This window comes from Sturnus vulgaris, chromosome 1 (assembly GCF_052056855.1).
Source record: "Sturnus vulgaris isolate bStuVul1 chromosome 1, bStuVul1.hap1, whole genome shotgun sequence".
NCBI classification, from domain to species: domain Eukaryota; kingdom Metazoa; phylum Chordata; class Aves; order Passeriformes; family Sturnidae; genus Sturnus; species Sturnus vulgaris.
In genome coordinates, this window is record NC_142243.1 from 3979799 (window position 1) to 4000898 (window position 21100).

At 42.9% G+C, this 21100-nt stretch overlaps 1 protein-coding gene across 2 annotated transcripts in view; it reads left to right on the top strand.

Moving 5' to 3' along the window:
* Nucleotides 1-21100, top strand: part of CRHR2 (corticotropin releasing hormone receptor 2) — a 134446-nt gene that overhangs the window by 56782 nt on the left and 56564 nt on the right. For both annotated transcript variants that reach the window (XM_088155271.1, XM_014873763.2), the window contains one exon: nucleotides 16081-16166. In XM_088155271.1, the coding sequence (XP_088011397.1) occupies nucleotides 16081-16166 (86 nt within the window). The remainder of the gene's footprint in view (nucleotides 1-16080; nucleotides 16167-21100) is intronic.

Here is a 21100-nt window from a genome sequence, read left to right on the forward strand (position 1 = left end):
ACCCACAAGGATCATCCAGTCCAACTCCTGGTCCTGCACAGACACCCCAACAATCCCAGCCTGAGCATCCCTGGGAGTGTGCTCCAAACATTCCTGGAGCTCTGGCAGCCTCAGATGGGGCTGTGCCCATTCCCTGGGGAGCCTGGGCAGTGCCCAGCACCCTCTGGGGAAGAATATTTTCCTAAATCCAGCCTAAAGCTCCCATGACTCAGCTCCATGCCATTCCCTCAGGGCTTGTCACCAGAGACAAGAGATGGATGTCTGCCTCTCCAGTGCCTCTCATGAGGCTGTTGAAGACCACAGTGAGGTCTCCCCTCAGTCTCCTCTTCTCCAGCTGAACGAGCCAAGTGCCCTCAGCCTCTCCTCATATGGTTTCCCCTCCAGACCCTTCACCCTCTTCACTGCCCTCCTTTATGGGAATCAGGAGCACTCACATAAAAGCCATCCTTGCTGTGCCTGTTGTGGCCATCACTCTTCTGGGCTGTGAGCTGTGACTGGGGCTTTTTGTTGTGCACTTTGAAGTCTCCTCACTGCCTGGATCCTGAACTCAGCCTCCAGTTTCTTGTTCTTACACTGTTCCTCCCTAGGCTTAGCTCACAGGAATTTTGGAAAGGTGCTGTTTTCAATCCCAGCACCACGAGGATCTGGGTCCCTGCCTGAGGCTTCTGATGCTGGAAGTGAAGCCAGCGCTCTACAAAACCTCCAGATGCTACTCCAGTAGAAAGACTTTAATCCCTAAGATTCAAAATGTTCCTTTGTGGGTATTAATCCATCACTACACCTGCTAAAATCACAGAGGAATCAAAGTCCAGACTCGGGAAGTATTAACTTCTCTTCAGGCTGTGGCTTTCTGCATGGTGTGTGTGCACCTCGGGTGACCCTGCCACACCAACCCATCCTGAAAGAGTGTACAATTTCATTTAGAGTTTATTACTGCAGAATTCTCCTAACCCTAGTGCTAGAAAACAGTACCACTGAACCTCAATATCCGAAATAATGGGGGTTTGTCCATGTGAGCTGGGCTTTATCTCACTGACCTTGGGCCATCTCTGAGTGATCACTCCTCAGAGCCTTCTGAGCTCCACTTCTGGTCAACAGAGAAAGGTGAAGGGACCAAATGAACCCTCTGAACATCTCCATCTTGGGCAATAATCCCAGAGGTAGGTTTCCACATCTGAACTGGTCCTGTGACTAAAAAACAAGTGAGGAGAGTTTTTTATCTCATCTGGATGGATGGGCTCCTTGGATGGGCTTGGAGAGGCACCAGTGCAATACATGCAAAAGAGGAATCTTACAGAATTATTTAGGTGTATTTTGTGAACAGATCATTAGAATGTAGCACTGTGGACCTTTGTATCAGATTTTGCTACTTTATAAAAAGCTTTTTTTCCCCTTTTCTTTCTTCCTCTCCTCCCAATCTTGTCCAGAGATGAAGGCTGAAGCACCTCTGGAATTTCATTCCTTCAGGGGTGGCAAATGCATTCCTGAAGGAAGAACTGCAGGTATTCCAGAAGGTCTTTGCCATTTGGCTTTGCTCTGGGAATGGGAGGTGACAGAGCAGTTGGACACAGACTGGGTCTCCCTATTGCACTGTTTAAAAATAAAATTCACAGGGTAAAAAAGGGAACAAACAGAGCTTAATAGAACAGCACTTACTTCATCCCTTGAGGCACTGATCCAAAATGAGCATTTTCAGTGGAACTGTTAAGTAATTGCTTATTTTTCTTAGAGAGGAGGCTTGAGGATTTTGATGCTCATTTGTGCAGAGGTTTTATGTTGCACTGCAAATTTTTTCATGCTCACATTAAATTAAAAGTAGGTCTGAATTGTCAAGCTAGCATAATTTTCAAAAATATTATGTAGCTTCTCTGTACCCCATTCATGATGTGCACAGGAGAGTTTTATTGCTATAAAATATAATTCACTGCTCTTCAGGTACAATCAATATTTCACTCTATCTTCAAAAAAAAAATGAAGTTACCTTTTAATTCGTCTATCAAAGAAAACAACTCTAGTATCATCATATCACCTTTCCCACGTTTGATATACAAGTCAGTAGCTCATTACTACTTAGCAGAGAATGTCTAAAGCAGAATTAATTTGATAAGTGTTATAAATTTCAGACGCTTTTTCATGCACTTTGGATCTTTTGAAGTCCAAAGCAGTTCATCTGCCCATTCAAGCATCTTTTTTTTTCCTGTTGTTTGTAGGTTTGTTTTGTTGTTATTGTTTTCCTTGTTTCTTTTTTTTTTATTTGTATTCTACACCACAGTCGTTCATGGCAAGCTTGGGATTCAAGGTTTCATGGTTTGGTACCAAGGAGAATATCAATTAAGCAGTCCTCACTTGACTGCCCAGTGGTTAAATACTGCTCACTCAATTTGCTCTTGGGGACCTCGTTTTGTAGTTGAAAAGGAAATGGCACTGAGGATACATCTGCCTCAGTGAAAGAGATTAATGTAAGAGTTTTCAGTAGTTTTTCTTGTCATAAGAGAAGATCTGAGAGAATCTGTTACCAAAGTCAGTAAATGGCTAAATGGCAGTCTCAGCTAAATGAAAGTGAATGATGAGCACTAAACATTTCTCTGAGGTGAATGAGCACTTCCAAACGTATTTTACCTGACCTAATTGCTCTCTTTGTTGAAAGGAGATGGTCAATCCTTTTTAAGACACCTTTTTTCCCATCTAGTTTCTAAAACTCTTCCTGCATTGTCACTGTAAACAGCCAATCTTCCACATCAGCGACAGGAAACCAGCAGGTATTTAAGGAGCAAGGAAATTGAGCTCGAATGACAGGAGCTTTCTGCAGCATCCTCCCTTCTAGCCCTTCATGCAGTTACCTGTACTAAACTAAACCTGGGAAGTGCTGAAGCATTACCAGCTCTTTTATCCTTTTGGAACACCTGGAACATTTCCTCCACCTCCAGTTCTTGGCTTATGTCCTTGCTGGATGCAGCATTTCTTTAGGAATGGTGTTGGCATAAGAAGGTTGCCCTGCTTCCCTCTTTTATTGTTTAATTTCAGTCCAGATCAAATTTATTGTGCTGCTTCCAAATCCCTGGAGCCAGTGTTTATGTCAGGACAATGGCCCACGAAGGTGATACATAAATCTGTGGCTGGTTAAACCAGCAAATTTGGGATTTGGACAGTTCAGTTCTGGATTTGAAGAGAAAATCTTCATATTAGCTTTAGAAAAAAGTGAAGTGTAGGGAAAGAACGTTGAGGAAAACAGTGAGCTGAGTCAAAACAGTGACAGATGTCATTTTAGTGCTCTGAGAGAGGTCTAGAATATTGAGGGGGGGCTGTTCTGTCTTTTTTTGTATTGTGAGGAGATTTATATGACAAGCCTAAGATTAAGGCCCTGAATGTGAAGCTATGCAAGGCGTGCAGTGTTCAGTGCCAATGTGAGATGATTTATTCTTTATTCCATTTATTCATGGAACTGCATGGAGAATTAACACCCCTGTTTCCTGCAGTTCCCAGAGCTGTTTGAGTGGCACAGACAGCACTGAGATCACAGATATGTGGGTCTTTAAAAGATGTGTGTGATGTTGGAGCTGCCACATCATGTTTGCTAGGCTGCAGTGAACCCAAAACCACATGGGATGGTTCAGAGGTGGCCCACTTATCATTCCTGCTTGAAATAAGCTCAGGATCTTAGGATTCATCAGGGAGTTTAGCCAAGAAATGAAGCTGGTGAAATGCTTTTCTTAGACTGTCACAGCATGTGCTGACAGCATTTGATATGCTATAAAATTAGAAGAGATTTTAAAATTCCCTTTCTCCCTCCCATTTCCCATGCCATTTCAAACCCTCAAAGAGACAATAATTACCAGGTGATAAGAAAGCACCTTCCCACATAACAGCAGGCTTTCCAAACAAGAGATGCATTGTATTAATCAGCTTATGGCAGGGGAACAGCTTTTTTACCTCTCTTCCAGCTGCCTTTTGCAGAAGATTCTTCAAGGTCTTCCTGGCCACCAAGTGATCACTCAGCTCCTTGTGCATGGGGGAATCTCTTGTGGAGGATCATTTGTGTGTGAGCTAGAGATGTCTTGGGAAGCTGGGCTGAAACAGAGACCCAGGAGCACTTCAGGCAGTCCCATGTCACTCTCAGAGAGCCAAAGGCATATCTCTGATCTTCCTTTTCTGGTTGATAAGGTGCTGTGGGCATGAAAACAATCCTTATAGAACAGTATGGTCCTTCACAATTCCCTCTCAAAATTAACCTCATACTTCTTCACTTCCTCTTTCATATCACTTGCAAACCAAATTTCCTGGTGTCTGTACAGCACTAGCAAACATTATATGAAATATTATTTCTCTCAATTTTCTGATCTCACTTAAAGTTTCAATACATGCTGTCCTGGAGGGAAGGGCTGGCACATGATTCATAGTCCATGCTGTATTTTGGGAAAGTGCAGAAATGCAGCAATGGAAGCAGCAATATAAAATATGGAAAGGGGAGACTGGGGAATTTAAGCAGTTGGTAAATTTCTAAATCCAAGTAGGTGCATCATCAGCCTAGCAATTGTTTATCTACAAATTCAGCTATATCCTGCTGCCCTTCTTACCAGATACTGAGCTCCCCATAGCAGTGCTGTGCTGGGTGTAATCACCAATAAACTTTTTAGTACTATTTTCAAGGATGGGAAGAGAAAAACAGAGAGGGAGGCAAAATTGGAGCTCAAAAGCCCAGTGCTCCTTATTGTAATTTCTTTGATGAAAGTTTCCTGTTCCTCATTGTGGCTGTGTAAGAAAGAAGATCTAAGCTGGGTGTTGCTTTTCTCCTGGCAAGAGCTGTTTTTAAACTTTTTTCTTCACCCAGTGAGAGAAAGAATTTATGTGGAGGGACAGCCCACAGAAAATGTAGTACTATTAGTGTCTGTAAAAGGTTTTTGAGACTTGGAATTACTGTATTTTGCTGTATCTGCAGGGAATCTGCAGATTTACTTTCTCATCTCAAACAAACCTAATCTGTGATGGTCTAAAGAAGCTATTTATAACCTCCACATCTGCAATCTCCACAGTCAAAATTCAGCGTCTTGATGTTGCTGAATATTTTGCTCATCCTATGAAATTGTGTGGTTAGGGAAGGAAGGGGTTGTATTCAGACACCTTAGGTTCACTTCACAGAAACTGGGAGAACTTTCCCATTCTCATCCCCTTTTTAAACTTAGATGATTAGAAGGGGAAATGTGGTTCAGCAAAATGGACTCATATCTGCCAAGAAACATCTGGAATTTTTTATGTTCCTATATTAGGCTTAGCTATGAAAGCTGGCAGGGGCTGCTTTGGCAAATGGTCACCCGTCTGATGTTTGCAGGCTTTTTTTGTCTTGCAGACAGTCTGTTTCTTGCCTGCCTTCTCCTGATGAATATTTAGGCTTGGGGAAGACACGGAGCTTCCTGGCAAGCACACACAGCACGAGCTGACAGCAGCGTCTGTTGTGTTTTTGTCCAGACGTCCCAAGACGTGCGAGTGTGACAGGACCTGTCTGAATCATCCTGTAGGGCTGTGATTTTCTGAAAGGCTAGGATTCTTACAAAATGCTGGATGTATGATCAGGACAACGGTTTGAAATGGGGAAAAAAAAAAAAACAACAAACCAAACCTCAAAACCAACTAACAAAGAAAATCCCTGTAAGGCTAAGCAACTGTTGTGGTTCCTGATGGGCATTCCTGTGGTGTCAGCAAACCCCCAGTGCTGACTCAGGGATAATAATCAGGTTTTACAGATCTTCCTGGCCTTTTAGCCCAACTCATTCCCTGTGTTGTGTGTGATATTTTCTCTCACCTACCTGGGTTGCTCTTATTTTCCTGTCTCTCCTGTGTGCTGCTTTCCTCTCACAGCCTCTGCTGCTGGACCAGAGGTTTCATGTGAATTCCTTGTCAAAAGGTGTTTGAACCTTACCAGGCAAATATCACATGAATGGGTGCATTTTGGAACCTCCTTTCACACCTCCTTTTTTCAGCCACCTTTCTCATTATTTTTGCAGAGTTCTGAGAGCAGGTCAGGATTATTCCCAGTGAACAATGACTGTGCTCCAGAGCCATTCCTACAGCTGCTGTGCTTTGCATTTGTGACTGCAACTCATAAATTCCTGAATAAATTCCAGGCAGTGAAGGCTCTGTGAGAAGAGTATTGCTTCCCACATTCCTACTTTGCTGAGGCAAAAACTAAAGTAGAGGGAGGCTGCACACACTCCTTTCTTTCAAGAGGTTGTGCAAATTGTCTTCTCAAGTCATCTGTCCTAAACTCCAGCCTCCAATTCCTTTCCACTCCCTCTCCCTCCTGTCTTAATCAGATCTAAGTGCTTCTCAATTCCACGGTGCTTTACTACAGGTAATAAAGTACAGTTACACCTCTCATTATCATTGCCATCTCTCTGTGCATTCAGTAATTACGCCAGGTGACTAATTGAATTTTGAATTTCAGCTAAGAAGCAATTACCATAAAGATCAAACATGATTACCAGCCTGTGCCCTCCCACCCTTCCAGAAGGGGGTTAGGGAGGAAGTTTCATGGCTCTATGCTCTCCTGGTCTGCCAGGCTCAGAAACAAATTGTGCTGCAGCCCTGGGTGATGCCTTTCCTCCTCCTGGTGCTCTGCAGGAATTCACTGCCACTACACAACAAAGGGGGAATTAATGACCTGTTGGACTAACCAGCAGGAAAAGCATTTTCTTAGACTACACCTTTCTCCCACGTGTGTTTTTTAGCTAGCTGTGTAGGTGGAAGTTCCCTCTCTGTGTAGGTGGAAGTGTTCTGGGCTGGGGAATCTTTCCTAGTAATTTGTGCATGATCCAGGCAAACACAAGTTGGATGATTGCCTGTTCCTTAAAACAATTGCATTACCCAGAGTGAAATGAGGAAAGTCTTTAAAATAAACATGAAGTGACTGTTGCACATCAAATGACAGGCCCATCCAGGCCAGTGTTTTGTTTACCCCAAGCACCTAAATTTAGGAGTGAAGATGCTTCTATTTGCTGTAGGTGATTACATCCCTCCTGTGGTCAATGTGAGGTCAATGGAGGAACAACTCAGCTCCATAAAGTAAATGGCCATGGATCAGCTGAATCTCTCTAGACTGTGCTGGCTATAATCTTGGATCAATTAATTAGCTTAAATTTAAGAATTTAATAAGGTTTGATGGTCTGCATTGAGTAGATACCATGGATGTGATAGGTGACCTCAAATTCTGTGGGATATGTCTCTGGCAGTGCTGGACATTGTAACCTTCACTCACACAGGAGCATCTGCATCAGGACATCAGAGTTTCCATGTCTTCATCTCGAGTTCATCTGTGGAGAGCAATGTAAGAATAGGACAAGTGTGAAGACTCTCCTGGGTGTTCTTGTCATTTCCAGCAATCCAAGTATCAGTGACTTGCTGAAGTACAAGTGATGTCTGTGCGTTTTCTTTTGTGTGTGATACCTGGCCTTTCAGGAGAGATTAATTTGTGTAACTGGATGTGGAAATAAGCCCAACACGAATGCCAGAATTTTCTTTTGCAACAGATTTTTGGGGAGTCATACAATTTCTGGTTTCTGTTCAGCTAAAAGTGAAGAGCTTTGGGAGTTTGGTTTGACTTTTATATTTTGTTGGGCTTTTCTTTCTCTTTTTATTTTTTTTCCTTGTGCTGAAAACCAGGTGAACAAAAAAGATGATAACCTGAGGAACAGTGCTTTGTAATCTCCTTCTTTTTCTTCTGAAAGATTTTCCCTGTCTGGTTCAAATTTCCCCTGCTATAGCTCCTGGCTGTTCTGTCTCACCCCTTTAACTGAGCTCACGTGAGTGTGGCCACATTTTGGAAGATGTTGGCCAGGCTGTGGAATCTCAACACCCAGGGGCACAGGGGACGTGAATCAGCTCTCCAGGATGAGAAGTGTCACCACAATCTCAGCCTTGATCACATTCTATTACTGCCTTGTGCAGGTAGACCTAAAAGGAAAACTCAGCTGAGGAATCTCCCTGCCCAACACTGCCAAAGTCAGAGACTCAGCTGCACTTAGCAGCTGCGATTTTTTTTGTTTTCTTTTCTTTTTTTTTTCTTTTTTATTTTTTTGTTTTATATATTTTTACTCAGAAAGCACTGCTTTATTAAAGGCACGCACATGGTTAAAAGTGTCATCAGCACAGGAGTGGAGGTCTGAGCTGGAAACTTTGGGTTCTGTGTGTGCTCACACCTGGGCATGTGCTGTCTCAGGGATTTACCTGCAGACTGCACAAAGCCCTGGGAGGCTGCAGGCAGGATTAACCAAACATTTGTCAAGTGCTGCTGAGCCTTTTCACTGCGTTTTCTCTCCCTATCTTCTGAGTGTTCCCTCTTCTGGGTGTTTCTGTAACAGCCCAGCCCTGACATTTCAGAACAAGAGTTTCCTCAATCAGAAGCCATGAAATATTTTTTTAAGGAAATTAATGATATATTGGGATAATAATTATATAATTGAATAACAATTCTTTTATTATCCAGTTATTAACAGGAGGGGTATCACAGGACCTATAAGCAATTTGGGATGAGGAAGGCAGCTTCCAGGATGATTCCCAAATCATCCTTCTGTGGAGTGATTGTCTTGGGAAAGGGCAAATTTGGGAATTGCCTACATTGTGCTGCCCACACCTCAATCCTGAAACAATTCAAAATGAAGCTGTGAAGAAACAGAGTATTTATTATAAAAGAGCTGCATTTTATGGAATAGTTTTGCTGACCTTGGTGGCATGAGGAGTGAAAAATACAGCAAGAAGTTGTGTTGCCTGAGGTGAACCATGTGGGGAAAGTCAGAAAGTCAAACAGAATGTGTGGGATTTTTTTTGAGAAGTTTTACATTAGCAGGTATTTCATGGAACAAGGTTGGAAAGAGCCACTTTTCTGACAGTTCTGCATAATTCAGTCTGTGGGATCTTTTTAATGTCACTGCTTGCTGCCAGGAGCCCCAGCCTGGGGCAAGGAGAGTTCAAGGCCAGGTTGGACAGGGCTTGGAGCAACCTGGTCTAGTGGAAGGGTCCCCTGCCCATGGTAGGGGGTGGAACTGGATCACTTTAAAGTCTTTTCCAACAGAATATTCTGTGACCCTCTGTACAAACAGAACTGAGTACTTCAGGTGCCCTCAATCTTTGTAGGTCCCACAGAGGGTGCCTTGGGCTAGAAACCCAGAGAAATGTTTTTCTAAACTCTGAAGGAGCCTGGAACATTTCTAAACTTCTGAAAGGTTCTGTTCCTGCCTTTGCTTTTGACCTGTTCCATGACCTGGGTGAATCACTTGAGCTCTTCAGCAGATGGGAAATCGATGCAGCAAGTGAGCATAATTAGGCTGCTCGAGTTCTTGTAAACCTTTTTAGGATTTCTTGGCAAAGGAAAACAATAGAAAACTCATCAAAGTTTCTAATGTGCTTGAAAGCCTGAGCACACATCAAGCTGAGCCAGACAGAGCTCAGTTTAGTTTTTTATAGGGGAACATTTCTTGCCTAAATTATGATTTATCTGCCTTCCAAGACACTCCTATAAGTGCATTATATTTCTGTTCAAATTTAAAAAAAACCCACCCAGCTGTGACATCCAGAGAAAACCTCTTGGTTTTCAGGTTGGTGTTGGCTGATGTACAAAGCAATAAGCATAAGCTGGATAACTGTTCTTGCCTCTCCTTATTTTAGTCAGAATACCCCTCATTCACAAATAAAAATGTGGAGAGAGATGCTTTTTGTTTTCTCAGTCTCCTAGATGCCACAATTATGCTGCTGATTTCTAGAAATAGTAAGCAGTTGTCCTGATGCTTTGTGAATCCTACCTGGCTCGAGCTTGTCACTGCAACAATCAGAAAAAATAAAGCACCAAAGAGGGAGAGTGGCACATGAATAAATAATTTAGAGCCTCATGATTCAACCCCTATTTTTAGAAGCTTGCTGTTTTTGTGAGACTTTGAAAAGGGACTAAGAATAGTCTATACATGAAGTGATGTGTGCCTTATGCAACACAGGTTTTTTTCTGTCTCATTTGATCTGACTCCTATGAAATCTGGGCAGCCAATCTGAGGAATTTGTATTGTGCAGTTCCTCTTGGATTTATTGGGGATCATGGTGGATAAGTACCCAAGAGAAAAATTTTTGCTCAATACCAAGCAAAATGTCTTATTTTGAACATTAAATGAATAAAAATTGTCTGGAGGAGACACTGGGAGAATCTTGCAATGTCCCAGTGATTAGAAGCCCCTGTAAAAAAGGAATCCTTTAAACTGAATTTGAATTCCTCATGAAATCCCACATTGGAAGAAATCAGAGTTAAACTCCATGTTGTGAGCAGCTCCTGGGCTACAACATTCCACACTGGGATATTTTGGGTAGTTTTACTCCTGTGTTCTTTGAATGTATCTAAAAATTTTCTTCAGGGGGTAAAACCTGGGTCCAATTTACATTTACCAAACCTGTCAAGTGATTTTTTTTCTGCCCCAAAACTATGTATTTCAAAATCCATTTATTCAGCTCAGAAGATGTCATCCATCTTTAATCTTGGCACTGAGACAAAGCAAGTTTTCTGCACTGGCTCTTCTGATTTTACAGCATATCAGAGGAACTATTTTGATTTATATCTAAGTGAAAACCTCACTTACTTGGGCTTGCTTTCCATTGGAAAATTTGGCATAAGCACCTTCATGTTGGGTCACCATGGGCTTCTGTGCTGTGCCCTGAAGCCAGAGTGGGAAGGGATTGGTGAGATGTGGACAAGACTGGCTGCAAGTTGATGTTCTAAAATGACAAGGCTGAACTCCACCTGTGGCAAAAATGCAGAACTAACCTACCCTGAAAAGGATGGCAAATTGCTCAGCTAGGTCAGAGGGCAGTACAGGGGCAAAAACAGTTCAATAATGTCTTAAAAAGAGAGGAAAAAACACAAATATAGGATATCAACAAAAAAACGAATCACAGTGGAGAGATTTACCAGACTGTCTGAATACTTTTACAAAACAATTACTGAAAATTCTTGGGGCTTCCATTTTTTAATCTGGACTGAGCAAGTCCTGTGGGTGGGGAGGTGGATGGAGTGACCCACTGTGCTCTTGAAAGGTGTTTATTGCACCTGTGAGTCTCTGCCACAGTCCCTCCTAACCCCACTTCCCAAAAACCTGTGTGTTCAGGGAGTGTGTTCAGTGGGGTTCTGGTTTTCTGATTGATGGACCCTTCATTTCAGCCCAGCTGACAGCTAACATGGATCAGCAAGCTGTCAAAGCAGCCACACATCCTCAGCTCAGGGCTTAACAGGCTGTCTTATTTATTTATTCATTTTTCTGTTTATTCCCTTCACTCCAGTAGCTGATGAACTTGTCTCAAGATTCCATGGCCACTCTGTAAAATCCAGGAGATGAAAGGCATAAATAGCCAGAGAAGTCAGATTTCCATTTTAATGATAACTGGAAATGTAAACCTTGTCAAAAAGTCATCTACATGAAACGTGGCAAGACAAGTAAAATCTCTTTCAAAACCAGCTCAGTTCCAGTTGTCAGGGACAAGATCCATTATAGCAGTGCCTGCATGGAGTGTCTGGAATTGTCTTTCACTAATGACTGGAAGTGCTGAACTTCCTGCTGAGAATGACATCCACTTACCTTTACCCAGTGCTCCTGTCTCCTGTTTCTGTCGTGCTTTTAATGGACTTTTACTGACTAAACACAAGCCTGCCACCAGGCCAATCCATACATATTGAGTTACCACTACCTGAAAGGCTTTGTGTTCTTCAACAGGGTCAATAAAAAAAGAAAAATACAAAAATACCACTCATCAAACACTTCCCTTAACATACCCCATTCGGAAATGCAACATCATCTGCAGTTAGAAATGAAATTAAGGTCTAGGTTTTACCTCATAAACTGATATAGAGCATTGTACCTGAGCTGTGTTTTAAAGCTGTTCCAGGAGGTAATTTTATGCAGTTAATCACAGAGCCACAGGATGGCTGAGATCTGATCCATCCCACCTGCAGCCAGTTGCCCAGGAGCATGTTTTAAAAAAATTTTAAGTATCTTCAAAAAGGGAGACTTATCAACCTCCTGGGCAACCTGTTCCAGTTGTTCCAGCAAAAATATGTCACTGGATTCTAAGGAGCAGACAAATCACAAATTTGTTGGAATGACAAATATTGGATGTTGCTGCTCCATTTTCTGTTTAGACACTCACTGAGGGCTCTTGAGAAGAGTCTCTGGCAGTGTTGTTAATAAAGTGTAATAAATCGGGGTGCAATTCATTTTACATGAGTTTAGATGACTAAAAGACATATTTCTGTTTGGGTTAAAGGTCCTTGAGCTGATTTGTGAAAAACTGCTCTCATCCCAGGCAAGTTTTCCCAGAATTAATCTGGTAATACTGCTGCTGAGTTGCAGGGATGCTGAAGAGAGTTATGGAAAAACTGGAAACAAAGTTTGGATGTCTCCCCGCTTTATCCAACACCAGAGTGTGGGGAGTCCTTCAAAATGAATAAATAAGAGTCTGTGAGTTTCTCTTATGTCCTTCCATGTCAGATGAAAATAATTTTCCATTATTTTTGATGTATGGGCTCAAATCTGGGTTGAGCAGCTTCTTTTTATTGAAACAATTAATATGGTTCAGTTTCTTAAAAGTTCTGTTTGCCCTGAAAACAAACAGAGTTGTGATTATCACAGTCTGTTTTTATAATACAAAAATACAGTGGTTTTTAAATACAAATGCAACACTGATTTTCTTCTGTATTCAAGGAACTTTTGCTCTCCACCTTGAATTTCTCACCTGCTCTTAAATGGTTCTGCTCGACTAAGAGTAAAGCTCAGGTTCTGTATAGCGTGGGTGTGTGGGCATGTGCATATAAATACATAAAAGTGACACATTCCTGTAGGTGTTGGATTGTTTATCTGGATATATTCTGTGAAGATCTACAAAATAATAAACTGAGCTGGACTTTCTCAAGATTTGGAGTCAGGGAGAATTGGGTTTCCCACTTGTATTCCTACTGAGGCTTTGCTGTAGCCATGCTCAGATTTTTTTTTTCCTACCTTTTTGTGATGTGGAATGAAGTTCTTCCGTTTTTTTACATCACCTTGGAGTCCATGAGAGCTGTGAATGTTGGTGCTGCTGCTGGTGCTGTTGTGTGTCTGGGCTCTGCCTGCTGTCCTTGGCTTTCCTGGTGGGATATGACTCTGATCAGCACCCCTGAGTCAGCCCTTAGGGGAAATAGGAAAAGGCATTTGCAGCCTGGAGGGGTTGAAATCCATTCTGTGGAAGCTGGAAACCCTGAGCACTCCTGGATATTCCTTTGTGTTCAGACAGTTCCCTTGCATCACCCTGCCTGTCCCCTGGACTGATGATTAAGCAGAAGAAACCCAAGAGCCACAAATCTACAACAGGAAATCAACATTTTCAAAGTGGAATGAGAGACCATAGACTGAGGCCCAGAGGTGAATATTGGATGCATAAAGGCTCAGTGCTGCCTGTGCCATCCTGAGTCATCTACTGGTCTGTTATTGATTTACATGAACATTAAATCTCCTTGTCGTTGTGTTATACCAGTGCAAGTGCACACAGAGCATGAGTAACCACATGTAACCACCAAATCTCTATTTGGTGTGTTCCTTCTTGAGAAAAAAGTCAGAAGGAAGGGGAAATTATAAGAAGAGAAAGCACTCTGAGTTCTCAGTATGTCATTTGTCTAGGAAAATGAAATTTTACATGATTGTTTTTCAACTAGGAAAAAAGTAGTGGTAATAGCTATATATTTTTTTTATTATTAGCTCTTGTTGTCCTAGAAAGATCATGTAGTATTCTTTTCTTCTTGGGTGTTCATCTTTTGTTTCTACAGGGGTGTTCTCCATTATGATTCTTCTTCCAGTTTGTTTTTTGGTTGGTTGGTTTTTGGTTTTTGTTCTTTGTTTACTTGGGGTTTTTTTGTGACACTCGTTAAGAAAAACTGAACTTAGTCCAGTGCCTTTCTGCACACAGTGCATGAACAAGAGCTGCTTCCTCCAGCTGCTTCCAGTGAGGCTCTTGCCTCACCCACTACATGAGATGTTTCTCCTTTAAAGCACGGGCTAAAAGAGCTGTGTTATGTCATTAAAAAGAGAGAGAGAGAGAGAGAGAAAAAGAAAGAAAGAAAGAAAGAAAGAAAGAAGAAAGAAAGAAAGAAAGAAAGAAAGAAAGAAAGAAAGAAAGAAAGAAAGAAAGAAAGAAAGAAAGAAAGAAAGAAAGAAAAGAAAGAAAGAAAGAAAGAAAGAAAGAAAGAAAGAAAGAAAGAAAGAAAGAAAGAAAGAAAGAAAGAAAGAAGAAGAAAGAAAGAAAGAAAGAAAGAAGAAAGAAAGAAGAAGAAAGAAAGGAAAGAAGGAAAAGAAGAAAGAGAGAAAGAAAGGAAGGAGGAAGGAAGGAAGGAAGGAAGGAAGGAAGGAAGGAAGGAAGGAAGGAAGGAAGGGAAGGAAGGAAGGAAGGAAGGAAGGAAGGAAGGAAGGAGGAAGGAAGGAAGGAAGGAAGGAAGGAAGGAGGAAGGAAGGAAGGAAGGAAGGAAGGAAGGAAGGAAGGAAGGAAGGAAGGAAGGAAGGAAGGAAGGAAGGAAGGGAGATTTTTGTTGTGGGGTATGAATAAATTAGTAATGATAACTGGAGTGTGGAATGGGAGATTCCCAGAAGGCAGATCTGCTTCCTGCTGTTGTTTGTGAGACGTGACTGATACTGGAGGAGATCCTGGATGAAAGAAATTGAGTTTGATTTCCCCCCTCCTGTTCATCCCCTCACTGTGTGGAGATCTGCTGTGACGGCTCAGAGAGGGTTGTACATTCCCAGTGCCTCACAGGGTGGATTGTGTTTGTGCTCTCCACAGCTGGAGGGATACAAGCAGGGAAAATGAAGAGTCAGAATGAGTAAAACAAGGGTTTGAATGAATGAAATAAGGGTTTCCTATGAGCAGTACCCTGGAATTGGGACTCAACATCTGACTAAGCAACAACTCATCTGGAGAGTCAGGATTTTTCTACAGAGGCTCAAAATCAGCAACAATTCTGCACACAGAGCTTCAGCACTGGCCAAAGGAGGGGACAAATGCAAGGGCTTTTAGGGATATAAATTGGATCCTACCACCTAAACCCCACTCAGACTGTTTTGTTTGGCCTCGTCAATCCAGAAAGAAACAGTGGAAAAGTGCAAATAGACAACAGCAATATGGAATTCAGTGATCTGTGTGGGTACAGTGTCATCTGGAGCATCTGCAGAGACTGTTATTTGTTGACTTCCCTTCTCTGTAAGAAGAAGCACCTTTTCAAAAGTTTCTTTACCTTTTTCAAGAGCACATTTTCAGAAGTCTCTTTACCTTTTTCAAAGGCTGGTGTCAGCAGCATATTTAGGACCATTTGATTTTCCTGCACTAAATGACCATGGCAAAGGCCCAAAAAGAAATTGGGTAAAGGGCAGCAACAAAATAATGAAGAGTCCATCAGGAAGTTGCCTGTATTTGTCCTTTGGGGATCTTTCTGGATTTCCTGTTTTATTTTAATTCTCTAGTTTCTAAGAAAAAGTTCAAAATAAAAATAGAAAAATCCCAAGAACCTCTTGCTTGGGTTTGGATGTGCCTTTGATGAGTGGAGGAAGGTTTTTACAGGAAAAGTGCAGTTTTCTCTTGGAATTCCTTGGGATGAAGAGAATCCTTGCCAGTAATTGGACTCCTCTCTTCACCCCAGTATTGCCACATGTAGTTCCCAGATCCCTGCAGGGTGACGTTGAATTTGGACATTAAATCTGTGCTTCAGTAATTTGTGATTTTCATTTATGACCTGTGAGAACTGGCACCTGGGAAAACACCAGGAATGGTTTCAGTTGCAATGTTCTCATACCTTTGCTATCTTCTGAATTCATATTCTGTAAGAAATTAATAAATACCTTTAAATACTTGCTCTGTAGATGTGTTTTGTTTAATTTGTTTCTCCTCAGTGGGTTTTTCCAGTCTTCACAGAAGTGAGATAAGTTGATTTGCCTTGTAAATAACCTGTTCTGTCAGTCTTTTCTCGAACCTGTGAAATGTCTAGGCTGTTTCAAGTCCAGCACAGAGTGTTCATCTCTCTTTTATTTTGGTCTGTACCAGGAAATGCCTACAGAGAATGCCTGGGCAATGGGACATGGGCTTCCAAGATAAACTACTCTCAGTGCGAGCCTATTCTGGATGACAAGGTCTGTATTTTTCCCTTCTTTCTTCTCAATGACATTTCTCAGCATAAATGAATGCAAAACTAAACTTAAGGTTAACGTGCTAATTTGGGACTTCTGAGACAGATTCCACTTCTGTCTCTGCAACAAAACCTCCCTGTGAAATTGAGGCAAATCACTTACCCTCTCTCCATATCCCCTACTCAAATGGTTTTTTTAAAAAGAATGCTTTATCTCACTCAGTCCCTGATGATGTGTGTTTATGCAGATTTTTCCTAGCTTTGTTCAGAGCCTACAGCTGCTACAGTAAATGTTAATAATAATAAGACCTAAAGCCTCTTTGGCACTAAAAAATAAGTTCAACCAGCTGATTCCACCCTATATCTGCCCATTCTAAGGTCTCATCAACAACTGACCTTTACAGATCTCAGTGTCATTTCTCCTTAAGCAAATATGTAAAGGGGCAGCAACAGAAAAAAAGCATAAAAAGTAGACTGGAGACTCAGCTGTCTTTAAGAGATAAAACCACTCTTGCATGATATAGGAGTTAGCAGATTTTAATTAGCATATGGGGTTAAGCTCCTTCAGAAGGGCTGTGAGGAATTATGCAAAGCCCTTTTCAGATATCTCAGAGACATCATAGACATTCACCCTCACACAATTTAAGCCTTCAAGCCCTTCACACTCTTCCCCTGTGTTGAGTGCTGTGGTGGGACACAACCCCACAAAGGCTTTGTGCTGTCTCTGCCAGGAGTGGCTTTTCCCTTTAGGAGTCAGGCTGGAGCCCAGCAGCTCAGACTGGTTTTTTTTGGGGTTCATTCAGCTCATTCTGTCCTCGCAGTTGTGCCATGCCAGGGACAGACAGGAGGAGGGTGAGATCCCACTCAGGGGCTCTCTGGAGTGGTGCTGCACCCCAAACAGCCAGGATGTTCTTTGGCTGTGGTGCACCATCCATCCTGTAAGATCCCCATGCTTGGTCAGTGTGGGTTTTCACCAGTGAATTAGAAAACAAATAACAACACACCAGCTGCTGAGGAGGGCCTATTCTTACCCCTGGCTAATTTAATTCCCCCCTCTTTATCCTAGAGGTTTCTAGGGATTAAGAAAAGTTGTGCCAGTACCTGCCTGCCACCCAGAGGGACATTCAAGGTGTTCTAGCACGGTGGAGAGTCTCTCATGGCAATTTAGGCCAACCTAAGCTGGGACCACCCCAGTGCAGCCCCTCCTTACAACTCATTCCCATTTAAAATGAAAAGCTAACTTGCTGCTGGGACATTTTTTTTGCATGAATCAGGTCCCTAAACCATCTCAGTGCATTGTTGCAGGAGTGCTGGGGCCAGCACAAACTGGGGGACTGGGAGGGACAGACTGACCATGTCCTACAACTGGAGAGGGGATGTGGAGCAGCCAGTGTTGATTTGGAGAATGGGGAGCAGAGCTGGGCAAAGACTGGATATGTGTGATGTGGTTTAGGTGGTACAGGAAACCTGAGCTGGGAGCAGAGAGCAGCACCCACTCAGGAAAACACTGCTGCATTTTAATAACTCTGGGTGTGTGTTTGCATGGCTCCCAACAGGGGCTGTCTGTGCACGAGCAAATACAGAGGGGTTTTATTTGAAGAGGCTGGAGAAGTGTTGTGACTAGAGGATGGGATTATTCCCTTTACTCTGTTTTTGCTTTTAAAAACTTTGCAGCTATGGTGATAGCTTAAAACTCCTTAAATAGCATGTTTCTTAAACGGATGAAAGTGCAGATGTTCCCACACCCTTGCTTACAGAGGCTTAAAATCTCATTTATTAGATCTTTAAAGATTTGTGACAAGCTTTGCAAATATTAATATTTGTGAATATTTTTGAAATCTCTCATAATGCTCAGTGTTACAGATGAATACTTTGTGATTTCAAAAAAAAAAAAAAAAAGGAAAAAGGAACAATCTCCACAGATTTGCTCCATTGTGATTAAAGGTGAGATTCAGGCACACAAGCGGGTCTATTGTTATTTATTGAATTTAGCAGATGCTAAACATCAGCTGGGGGAGTAATGCCCTGTGATTTGTGTTTATTTTTAATCAGAAAAAACCAACACTGCTTTTAAGCTTGACCACTCAAAGGAAGAGTACTAAAGAATCACATGGTTTTAATTCAGTGATTGATAACGGGATAGCAACAGGACTTTTCAACATCAATCCCATTCCTTGTGACAGAGTTTTGGTAATGTAGCAACAGAAATTTTAGGGCTTTTTCAGCTGTGGGTCAGTCTTAGGGGGCATCAACTCAGTAACACACATTCACTGGGTTATTTTAATGCATCATTGCTCTGCTTGTGGTTGAGACCTGTGGCAGCAGCTGATAAAACTCTGCTCTGGGACTGAGTTGCTGCTAGATTCTCACTCTGACTGAGATTTAGTTCCTTAAATGTTGTTGTGTGGTGTAGTTCAGGATGTCCCAGTGTCTCCATGCATCTGGCAGGTGGCTGTCCTTTGGAATACCTGTGTCCTGTGTCCTTCATGTCCAGAGGAGGGAACAGAGCTGGGGAAGGCTCTGGAGCCCCAGGTGAGGCTGAAGGAGCTAGGAAGGGGCTCAGCCTGGAGAAAAGGAGGCTCAGGGGGGACCTTGTGGCTCTGCACAACTCCCTGACAGGAGGGGACAGCCAGGAGGGTTCAAGCTGTGCTCCCAGGGACAGGAGGAGAGGGAACGGCCTCAATTAGCACCAGGGGAGGTTTAGATTGGGTATTAGTGAACATTTCTTAATTGAAAGGGTTTTCAGACATTGGAAGGGGCTGACCAGGACAGTGGTGGAGCCACCATGCCTGAAAGTGTTCAAAGAACTTGTGGATGTGGCACCTGGGGACAGAGTTTAGTGCTGAACAGGATGGTGCTGAGGGAATGGTTGGAGTCCATGATCTTAGAGGTCTTTGCCAACCTTAAAAATTCTGATTCAGCAGCAGCCATGGATGTCAGCCACCAGAACCAGCTGGGAATCACAAGAGCCCCCAGTACACCTCAGGGGACACAAGGTGCCTCTGTGTGCACAGCTGCTTCTAACCCTTGCCTTGGGTGGGCACCAAGTGTTGGTGTCCTCATGTCACACAGAATGTCACCCTCTGAACAAATGCTTGGCTCCTCCTCCAGGCACAGGAACAAGTAGAGAAATGATTTTGATCCAGCTGGCTGTTTGGTGGCATGATGTGTGACAAATGGAAAGATACTCCTCAGCCTACAAGCTCCTGTGTTGAAAGGGCTTTCACTGCATCCGACACAAATCTCTGCTCGTCTTAGAGGAAAAGTGAGCATCTCAGGCAGCAAAAGATACATCTTAGCCTCCAAAAAGAGCTGTAAATCAGGAACTTTGGTGTTGTGGTCTGTGGCAGCTGTTTGAGAATTTGCTTCTGCTGATGTTTGGAGGTGGCTTCAAGCTGAGTAGCTGAGTTAGCACCACGCTGGGCTCAGACTAATGTATCCTGCATGGGCGCACGGTCACATCAGCCACAGCAGCTCCCAGCTGGCTCAGAACGGGAAAGCAGTGAGCTCAGAGTCATCTGGGATGACAAAGATACTTTCCAGTTGCTTCTGAAAGTCTTTGGAGAGGTTTCCTTAAGCTGTGCTGGTGCTGAGATCATCCTGGCACCAGGAGGAAATTGGAAGTGACTGACTGGCAGTGGCTGTGCAGCCTCCCAGGGAGACAGGAGCTGTAAACACTGGCAGGACCTGTCAGTAAGTCCTGTTAGAGGAAGCAAGATCCTTGTCAGATGATCTAAGAGTGCTGTTACTGGATGGTTATTGATTCAAATCACTCACTGAATTGTTTAGGACAGGTTAAGCAGTCACATTCTAGCTGAAGCAAGGGGAAAAGTGCCCTAGACAGAATGAGTCTGTCATTAGCCTGAAGCCTGCCTGTGGGGAACCCACCATGCCTGAGGTGTGCAAAGCCAGTGCTGGTGAAGACATTGTGCTGCCATTCCTCAGTTTACCTGGTAGAAGCTCCTGGGAGACACCTCTGCCTTGCCTGGTGTGACATGATTGTCATGTCTAATGTCCTGGAATGGGATTGCAGTGGCGTGACCTGCTGTGGCCAGGGGCTAAAATCATCACTGGATTCCCCATCCCTGGAATCCCCATCCCTGGCACTGTTCCAGGTTAGGTTGGACCAAGTCAAGGGCTCTGGCCTTCCTGACCATGGCAGGAATCTTCATCAAGGTCCTTTCTAACCCAAACCATTCCAGGATCCTATTATCTCCTTCTCTAGCTCATTCCTAAACTAGCAACCCCCCTCCTGAGCCTGAATAGAATTTAAATCTTTGTTTTAGGGAAGTGAAGCGTGTTCCTGAAAGCAGAAGGATATTGGGTAACAGGAGAAGGTTGTTGACATTTCAGATGTATTGGTGTCCAAGAGGGCGAGCCAGAAAAGAGCTGTGCAAGTGTTTTACATGAGCTGAGCTTTGGGCAACAAACATGATTTTCTGGGCACGTGCTTTTCAGCCCTGAAGGTATTGTCTCCCATTCCAGCAGAGTTGCAGATTGTATGTAGGCTGGTGGAAAGTGATCTTGCCACCCTGTCAGCTCAGTTTTCTGTAAGCACCAAGGCAGTTCTTGTTTCTGTGATCTTTGAATTTGCCTTCAGGAAACCTTGTTAGCATCAGAAGCAGAAAATACGAAAGTCGTGCCTGTTTTTCCTTCAGCATCAGTGCATCAAACAGGAGCTTACTAATTTTATTTTTCCGATTAATCTTCTCATGTTTTGAACCACACCTTCTTAAAACTTGAGTGAAGTTAAAATAGTGGTCAGGAGCCAAAGGAGGGTCAGACTTAAAAAGCAGGAACCTCGTGCTGGAAAAACACAAGGTTTGCCACCTTCCAGGAGATTTCTAGCACCAAATGAGCAATTCTGAAAAAAGTTCTTACTCAGAGGGTTTGCGTTTTGATAGTGCTGGGAGAAGCAGTGAGTTGGATTCAATGATC